Source organism: Oncorhynchus clarkii, unplaced genomic scaffold, assembly GCF_045791955.1.
Source record: "Oncorhynchus clarkii lewisi isolate Uvic-CL-2024 unplaced genomic scaffold, UVic_Ocla_1.0 unplaced_contig_1142_pilon_pilon, whole genome shotgun sequence".
In the NCBI taxonomy this organism is placed as follows: domain Eukaryota; kingdom Metazoa; phylum Chordata; class Actinopteri; order Salmoniformes; family Salmonidae; genus Oncorhynchus; species Oncorhynchus clarkii.
The window spans coordinates 140,598-150,000 of NW_027260904.1; the positions used below are offsets into that span (position 1 = coordinate 140,598).

The 9,403-nt window shown below is 45.1% G+C and overlaps 2 protein-coding genes across 2 annotated transcripts in view; one reads left to right on the forward strand and one right to left on the reverse strand.

Moving 5' to 3' along the window:
- Positions 1–1,096: 1,096 nt before the first annotated feature.
- LOC139402184 (aspartate dehydrogenase domain-containing protein-like) lies at positions 1,097–7,304 on the reverse strand. Its single transcript, XM_071146281.1, has 8 exons — positions 7,259–7,304; positions 6,249–6,308; positions 5,079–5,223; positions 4,913–4,997; positions 4,244–4,393; positions 2,706–2,929; positions 1,402–1,541; positions 1,097–1,292 (listed from the first exon to the last, which is right to left on the reverse strand). Exons 2-8 carry the CDS (start codon positions 6,301–6,303, stop codon positions 1,255–1,257), a joined length of 837 nt encoding a protein of 278 aa, XP_071002382.1. The 5' UTR covers positions 6,304–6,308; positions 7,259–7,304; the 3' UTR covers positions 1,097–1,254.
- A 1,889-nt stretch (positions 7,305–9,193) lies between these two features.
- The window catches only part of LOC139402181 (lysoplasmalogenase TMEM86B-like), a 3,441-nt gene continuing 3,231 nt past the window's right edge, over positions 9,194–9,403 (forward strand). The window contains exon 1 of the mRNA XM_071146278.1: positions 9,194–9,403. This exon is cut by the window's right edge and continues 22 nt beyond it. Coding sequence (XP_071002379.1) covers positions 9,375–9,403 — 29 coding nt within the window. The 5' untranslated portion in view covers positions 9,194–9,374.

Consider the following 9,403-nt stretch of genomic DNA (forward strand, 5'->3'; position numbering starts at 1 on the left):
AATACTGTGAGAGCTTGAAACTATAAGGTTCTATCTGCACGTTTTGTTATTGACATTTTGTTATTCCTTGTTCTGTACAATGTTCTCTACATGGAGTACTATATAACTCAATGTTAAGTTCAAAAGAATACAAGATAAGAATACATCATTCAAACCAATTTAGGCTTCAGAACCTTATTTTTTGCAGATAGAACCTTCTAGTTTTAAGGTCACAATGGTGTGTGTGTGGTGTCAACACCAGGGCACTACATAAAGATCCTCATACATTACTGTTAACATGTATTACAGCTCAGTAGTGGATGTAAATGCATAAGAGCTGTAAAAGATGTGGGTTGTTGCTAGACGATTGCTAATGAATGTGGTGTCTGCCATCACCCTGAGAGAGTTGCTCATTTAACTTGTTACTTCACAAAGTCATGTTTTAATTTGTAGAGAAAAGGAGGGAAGTGCTGCTGGGATACAGTAGTAGGATGTTGTGTAGGATGAAGGTGCAACATTTGATTCCCCAGAATTGTAGATGCAGACTTGAAGGTTTTTGTCATCCTGATACAGTCACACCATATTATATGAACAAGCCCATCTTTGTCAATCCTGATACAGTCACACCATTATATGAAGCAAGCCCATCTTTGTCAATCCTGATACAGTCACACCATATTATATGAAGCAAGCCGAACTTTGCTCACACATGATCAGTAACTACAGACACAGCCACTGCAGACTGTTCAGTACCGTAGTGTGTTTCAGTACCATAGTGTTGTGTAGTGTGTGTTTCAGTACCATAGTGTTGTGTAGTGTGTGTTTCAGTACCATAGTGTTGTGTAGTGTGTGTTTCAGTACCATAATGTTGTGTAGTGTGTGTTTCAGTACCATAGTGTTGTGTAGTGTGTGTTTCAGTACCATAATGTTGTGTAGTGTGTGTTTCAGTACCATAGTGTTGTGTAGTGTGTGTTTCAGTACCATAATGTTGTGTAGTGTGTGTTTCAGTACTGTAATGTTGTGTAGTGTGTTTCAGTACCGTAGTGTTGTGTAGTGTGTTTCAGTACCATAATGTTGTGTAGTGTGTTTCAGTACCGTAATGTTGTGTAGTGTGTTTGTTTCAGTACCATAGTGTTGTGTAGTGTGTGTTTCAGTACCATAGTGTTGTGTAGTGTGTGTTTCAGTACCGTAATGTTGTGTAGTGTGTGTTTCAGTACCATAGTGTTGTGAGTGTTTGGTTGGTAGAGAGAATTGTCTTCTGAAATCCCTCCCTCTTCAGCACAAGTAAACCCGGCCACCATGTCCCTTACACACTGAGAGAAGAAAAGGAGAGGATGGACCGTTAGAGAACACAACCCTTCATGTTCTCACACTGATTCATGCGAGAGACACACACACACACCCTTCTACAGCAGAACCCACCCAGTAAGCTGCTCCAGAAGGAGTTGTAGGTGGCACTCCCAGTTACAGCTCCAAGTTTGGCTGGGTTCCTCCTCACTGTATGCACTGTGAAGCCATTGGCACCAGTAACCTCCACCTCCACCACATGGTAATCACTTAGTCTAGGAGAGGGAGAGAAGTCATTGGCACCAGTAACCTCCACCTCCACCACATGGCAATCACTTAGTCTAGGAGAGGGAGAGAAGCCATTGGCACCAGTAACCTCCACCACATGGTAATCACTTAGTCTAGGAGAGGGAGAGAAGTCATTGGCCCCAGTAACCTCCACCACATGGTAATCACTTAGTCCAGGAGAGGGAGAGAAGCAATTGGAACCAGTAACCTCCACCACATGGTAATCACTTAGTCTAGGAGAGGGAGAGAAGCCATTGGCACCAGTAACCTCCACCTCCACCACATGGTAATTACTTAGTCTAGGAGAGGGAGAGAAGCCATTGGCACCAGTAACCTCCACCACATGGTAATCACTTAGTCTAGGAGAGGGAGAGAAGCCATTGGCACCAGTAACCTCCACCTCCACATCAGGGTAATCACTTAGTCTAAGAGAGGGAGAGAAGCCATTGGCACCAGTAACCTCCACATCAGGGTTATCACTTAGTTTAGGAGAGAGAGAGAAGCCATTGGCACCAGTAACCTCCACCTCCACCACATGGTAATCACTTAGTCTAGGAGAGGGAGAGAAGCCATTGGCCCCAGTAACCTCCACCACATGGTAATCACTTAGTCTAGGAGAGGGAGAGAAGCCTTTGGAACCAGTAACCTCCACCACATGGTAATCACTTAGTCTAGGAGAGAGAGAAGCCATTGGCACCAGTAACCTCCACCTCCACCACATGGTAATCACTTAGTCTAGGAGATGGAGAGAAGCTGTTGGCACCAGTAACCTCCACCACATGGTAATCACTTAGTCTAGGAGAGAGAGAAGCCATTGGCACCAGTAACCTCCACCTCCACCACATGGTAATCACTTAGTCTAGGAGATGGAGAGAAGCTGTTGGCACCAGTAACCTCCACCACATGGTAATCACTTAGTCTAGGAGATGGAGAGAAGCCATTGGCACCAGTGACCTCCACCACATGGTAATTAGTGAATTAAGTTCTTGCACAGCTGTGCTTCAGAGTGGGGGTTCCTTAATTGAAATATATTTTGTAACACTATGGGCAGAACAAGCCCACCTCCTTGCTTGTTCTGCCCATAGTGTTACAGTGATTCCCATTGTAAAAGAGCACTCTGAATCTTGGGTTATTTATGAAGCTTTGCATACGCCGTATCCGACACAATCTCCCCCTGGACGCCAGCGAAACCCAGGGTCCCCGCTGCGATGGCCGCTGCCGCCATGGTGTTGACGTTGTTAGGGGCGACGGGACAGAGCTCTGCCACGGAGCCACTGAATAAGACCCGCCTCCCCTCATCCTCTGTCCAATCAGACAGCACGTCTCCTGTCAGACGGAAACATGACGGGTGCTTGGACATCCGGATGAACAGTGCCTTCAAGCGAACAACGAGAGGAGGGGCGTGAGATTAGTAAAGAAAGAGGAGAGGAACAGAGGCAGAGGAGGGATTTAGAAAACGTGTGTTTTGTACATCAGTAATACAACAGAAACTCTACGATTTAAAGGGAATAGAGAGCAATAGTAAGTCTTTTTGTAGGAACTAACTCCACCATGGTTCGTTGGACAACGTCTATGGGGAAATGAATGGCGTTTTTGTAGGGGTTTTGGGAAAATGCAGAAAATAAGGTCTATGTAACAGCATTCTGTCCACTACAACAATTATGTATGCTCTATGTAACAGCATTCTGTCCAGTACAACCATTCTGTATGCTCTATGTAACAGCATTCTGTCCACTACAACCATTCTGTCCACTACAACCATTCTGTATGCTCTATGTAACAGCATTCTGTCCACTACAACCATTCTGCATGCTCTATGCAACAGCATTCTGTCCAGTACAACCATTCTGCATGCTCTATGCAACAGCATTCTGTCCAGTACAACCATTCTGTCCAGTAAACCATTCTGTCCAGTACAACCATTCTGTCCAGTACAACCATTCTGTATGCTCTATGTAACAGCATTCTGTCCACTACAACAATTCTGCATGCTCTATGCAACAGCATTCTGTCCAGTACAACCATTCTGTCCAGTACAACCATTCTGTATGCTCTATGTAACAGCATTCTGTCCACTACAACCATTCTGTATGCTCTATGCAACAGCATTCTGTCCAGTACAACCATTCGGTCCACTACAACCATTATGCATGCTCTATGTAACAGCATTCTGTCCACTACAACAATTCTGCATGCTCTATGCAACAGCATTCTGTCCAGTACAACCATTCTGTCCACTACAACCATTCTGTATGCTCTATGCAACAGCATTCTGTCCAGTACAACCATTCGGTCCACTACAACCATTATGCATGCTCTATGCAACAGCATTCTGTCCAGTACAACCATTCTGTCCAGTACAACCATTCTGCATGCTCTATGCAACAGCATTCTGTCTAGTACAACCATTCTGTATGTAACAACATTCTGTCCAGTACAACCATTCTGCATGCTCTATTCTGACATATCAGAAGATTAGAAATAGAGAACAATGACCTTCTTCACCTTTAATAACAATCTGAATTGAATCTCATATTGATGAGGTCTACACATTCTCTTATACTAACTCTTATATATTAACTTAACTATCTACATAACGTAACCAACTTAACTATTAACTATGCTATCCCTTATAAATGAACATATTGTATTTGTTAAGTCCTCTTTCCTCCTCCCTCTTTCCCGGCACCTTTAAAGATCCACTATCATTGAGTCTCAGGATATCCTGGCCTCCCCACAATGCACCACTGGGGATATATAGGGTCCTCCCATGATGCTCTGCAGCCTGGCGCAGTTCCTGGTTCAGCTGTGGGTCTGAGAGGGCTGAAGGTGAGCCCACCTAAAACAGAGGCAGACAGAGAGAGAGAGAGAGAGAGGGAGGGAGGGTGTAGTAGTTACTTCATTTCTGGTGCACAGGGTAACAAATGACTTTAAAAGAAGAAATTAGACCACAATCTTTTCAAGGACTACCTCCGTACTGTAACTTGCCGTGTTTCAGATTGGTGTGTGAGGGAAATCCTCCCTTTATACTGTTGTCATTAGCATATACTGTTAGTATTTATTTATATAGGCATGTTATGCCAGCTGTTTTGCCAGGTTATCCATGCTAGCTAAAGAATGTTCAATAAGAGATAATGCTCTAAAGTGTTCATTTAGATGTTTTTAGAAACAGAGAGAGATCTTACAAGAAAATGGAAACAGAGAGAGAGATCTTACAAGAAAATGGAAACAGAGAGAGGGATCTTACTAGAAAATAGAAACAGAGAGAGAGAGAGGGATCTTACTAGAAAATAGAAACAGAGAGAGAGAGAGAGGGATCTTACTAGAAAATAGAAACAGAGAGAGAGAGAGATCTTACCAGAAAATGGGCCTTAGAGAGGAATTGGACTCCAAAGTCTTTTACAATTTTGGGATGACACACCTCCACAATCACATCAGCACCCCTAGAACACACACACACACACGTTACTTGTGCACATGACATAACACACATTACAGTGTGTGTGTGTGACGTGGCTCTCTACCTGTCTGTAAAGTCTGGGAGGTTGTGTAGAATGAGCTCCTCAGCCACTGATTCCCTGAGTTTGTCAGTGTTTCTGTTCCACACAAAGACCAGTGTCAGGCCCACCTGGGCCCCTTCTCTCTGGAGCCGCTCCACAAGGTACTGCCCTGAAAGTTCAACACGTTCACCTTGAATGGGCAGTGTTTACACAGGCAGAACAATTCTGATATGTTGTCCTCTTACTGGCAAAGAGCTGATCTGATTGGTCAAAAGACCAATTGTTGAAAGGAATATCAGAATTGGGCTGCCTGTGTAATCACAGGATGTTTGGTGGCACCTTAATCGGGGAGAACAGTCTTGTGGTAATGACTGGAGCGATATTAGTGGATTGGTAACAAGCATATAAAACATGGTTTCCATGGTTTCCAGGTGTTCGATGCCATTCCGTTTGCTCCGTTCTGGCCATTATTATGTGGTATCGAGTACTACATACAGTAGTAGGCAATACAAACTGAAAACCATGAATACAACAAAAGGCCTATCATAAATATACAATCAACATTATGAATACCAGTAGGTACAGGTGTAGGATCTAAATTTGATCACCCTGTTGCAGGACAACTTGTAGTGTATTTCAGTTTTAAAAAGTCTTCTGAAGTTTGTAATTTCCACTCTGAAATTTCAGACTTGATTTTCCCTAACAAAAAAATGTATCACCCCCCACAAAAATGTCCTTTTATAATAATCCACATAATAATCCACATTTCCTGTTGCTGCAGGATTATTTTCCTGCTGTAGCAAACTGGCTCAAATTAAGATCCTACATCTGTAGATAAAAGGTCAAACAGAACATGAACCTGGTGAACTCTCCACCCAATCACTACATTAGTTGATCAATTAACAATCAGACAGAGAAGAAACCCAGCAGTACTTAGGCCCTCGAGGGCCTGTAAATGAATGACCCTGTTGTAAAGTGGTATGATTTAGGAAGATGGGACCTACTGACACAGACTGACCACAGCAATCAACCCAGGGACTGCAGCTGAAAATTAGCCGTCTGGCACTTTTATAGTAATGTTGATGAATGTGCATCTTCCCTGTAAAACCACATTTAATAAATTAATCCATTCCAGAGTGAGAACATATGAGATGTGGTGAGGAGGGAGGAAGAGAGGAGGAATACACCACTGACCTAAATGTCCATATCCCACAACTCCAATTCTCATCACTGGCAACATGTCAGTCATGGTTCCTGGTGAGAAAGAAGACAAGAGAAGACAAGTATATGAGTTGATAATTCCCACTGACAGTGGAGCTCTCCTTCTCTCATGACCTCACACCTCCCCCCACCCACCTCCCCATGACCTCACACCTCACTCCACCCACCTCCCCATGACCTCACACCTCACCCCACCCACCTCCCCATGACCTCACACATCACTCCACCCACCTCCCCATGACCTCACACCTCACTCCACCCACCTCCCCATGACCTCACAACTCACTCCACCCACCTCCCCATGACCTCACACCTCACCCCACCCACCTCCCCATGACCTCACACCTCACTCCACCCACCTCCCCATGATCTCACACCTCACTCCACCCACCTCCCCATGGTGCCAGAGAGACTGGCTCTCTCCTCCTCTCATGACCTCACACCTCACTCCACCCACCTCACCATGGTGCCAGAGAGACTGGCTCTCTCCTTCTCTCATGATCTCACACCTCACCCCACCCACCTCCCCATGGTGCCAGAGAGAAGGGCTCTTCAAACTATCCATGACCCCTCTGACCCGGCCAATGATTGCTTGCCAGGGTTCAGGTTGTTAGGAGGCTGGACACCTGAACATCCTCACTTCCTTTCCAGGTCAGAGCCTCACTATAGATTTATACAGCCCTTCCTTCTCTCATTGGGCCATCAGCTATTGTATTATTTACAGCTTTATCATTGTTTCTACTCTCTCTACTCTCTCTCTCTCTCTCTCTCTCTCTCTCTCTCTCTCTCTCTCTCTCTCTCTCTCTCTCTCTCTCTCTCTCTGCTCTTCATCTTTTCAAGGCCTTCTCTTAGTACCTAGACCCTATCTACTCTCTCTCTCAGCTCTTCATCTTTTCAAGGCCTTCTCTTAGTACCTAGACCCTATCTACTCTACTCTGGTGGTCCTCAAAACTCTCCTTTTAACAACGTTCACTGCTACTCACCGGTGAATTCCTCTCCCTGCTCTCTTTCTCTCTTTCTCTCCAAACCTTCTCAATTCGCAATCTACATTCCAACTGACACCCCTTCTCAGAGGATTGTGGGAAAGGTAGGGGTCAGAGTCCGACTCTGAGAGAATATGTTAATTATTAGTCCCTGTATCAGTGAAATTGTTGTGGGTTTTGTTTTTGAACCCACACATTTTCACAAAGTTTAGCAGCTGTGCAAGGAAGAGCTGGCAGTGAAAGGAAACTACCTGAACAAGTCATAGATTATGGACATACCGAATGATAACTATACTGCCGTTATCTGACTGATAATATATTTGATGGATTTTATCTATATTTTGATCAACACAATTTCTGTTGGTCTTGTAATGGACACAGCAAAGCCTATGAGCTGCGCCACACACGGAAGTGATTACAGCTGAATGTGGGACAATGTAATGTACACAGTACAATGTACACAGTAGCCTAAGTCACATGCTGCCTCCAGTGGCAACACAGTCGTAGAAGCATCAAAGGAATACCATTACAACATTGTCTGTGTGTGACGTCATACCGGCATCCTGCTAGTTAATGACCTATTCTGCCCTTAGATCACCTGACCCGACAGGCTAGTTGACCCTCTTGGTGGTAGGGTTCTGGGTTCACTACAGGTTCACTATTGTTCATAGAACTAGGGTTAGAACCCTCAGTGTTGGTATGACTGAATGTATCTACTGCCACTGTGTGGACAAACTAAGTACTGCTGGTGACTGTTGCATACAGTGGTGGATAGACACACTTTAAGTAGAGTGAGTCGCTCTATTCCCCAAAATGTATCACATACCAACTAATACTTGTCTTTATTTACAACCTTGAGGCAGGAAATGATGAGAAGAATGGTTTTGATGAGATGCTGATAGAGATTGTATATTGTACGGGGATTGTTGTAAGGACTGTCCCCAAGGTAATAGCCATGCTATCTGACATTGGCTACTGACACAAGTCCATATTCTGCATGTCAGAGGGACATATTTGTAGCCTGGTCCCAGATCTGTTTGCACTTTTGACTACTAAATTCCATTAGGAATTGGCAGTAGAGCCGAGACAGACTGGCACCCAGGCTAGCATATTTGTTCTACATACGTTCCACAGCGTTGTGCCCTACTGAACACAGCCTTGTTCAGAGTCATGTGTCCTACTGAACACAGCCTGGTTCAGGGCCATGTGTCCTACTGAACACAGCCCGGTTCAGAGTCATGTGTCCTACTGAACACAGCCCGGTTCAGAGCCATGTGTCCTACTGGACACAGCCCGGTTCAGAGTCATGTGTCCTACTGAACACAGCCCGGTTCAGAGTCATGTGTCCTACTGAACACAGCCCGGTTCAGAGTCATGTGTCCTACTGAACACAGCCCGGTTCAGAGTCATGTGTCCTACTGAACACAGCCCGGTTCAGAGTCATGTATCCTACTGAACACAGCCCGGTTCAGAGTCATGTGTCCTACTGAACACAGCCCGGTTCAGAGTCATGTGTCCTACTGAACACAGCCCGGTTCAGAGTCATGTGTCCTACTGAACACAGCCCGGTTCAGAGCCATGTGTCCTACTGAACACAGCCCGGTTCAGAGCCATGTGTCCTAGTGAACACAGCCCGGTTTAGAGTCATGTGTCCTACTGAACACAGCCCGGTTCAGAGTCATGTGTCCTACTGAACACAGCCCGGTTCAGAGTCATGTGTCCTGCTGAACACAGCCCGGTTCAGAGCCATGTCTTAATACATGGCTCTGGCCCAGTTCAACTTCACCCTCAAGTTGATGATGTCACTTATCTGGTCTAGTTGGATGGGCCAAGGGTCACAACTGGCAGAGTTGAAAAGTAAAACTGAGAGGAGGAGACATTGGGCATTGATTATAACTGAGCAATCTGACAGATAACGTGTCACTGTGATTGGTCCAAAGTTCAATGTCGACCGGCACCAAGAGACAGGGACACACTCAGACAGACTGAACCAGTGGAGAGAGAAGAGACAAGGAAGTCCAGAGGAAAAGAGAAACACATGAAATCCTCTGGAAGGAGGCAGGACTGAAGGAAACCGGTACAGCCCAGATACACACAGCTCTTGGTTCTGAGAGAGATGGACATCCTTGAAACAGCCGCCTATGA

Bases quoted from the DNA above. Each gene is read 5' to 3' on its own strand.
- LOC139402184 (XM_071146281.1), bottom strand. From the start codon at position 6,303: ATGACTGACATGTTGCCAGTGATGAGAATTGGAGTTGTGGGATATGGA. The intron at 4,998-5,078 runs GTAGAGAGCCAC...TGTGTGTTCTAG, and splicing joins CTCCCAGACTTTACAGACAG to GGGTGCTGATGTGATTGTGG. The intron at 2,930-4,243 runs GTGCCGGGAAAG...GTTCGCTTGAAG, and splicing joins ATGATAGTGGATCTTTAAAG to GCACTGTTCATCCGGATGTC.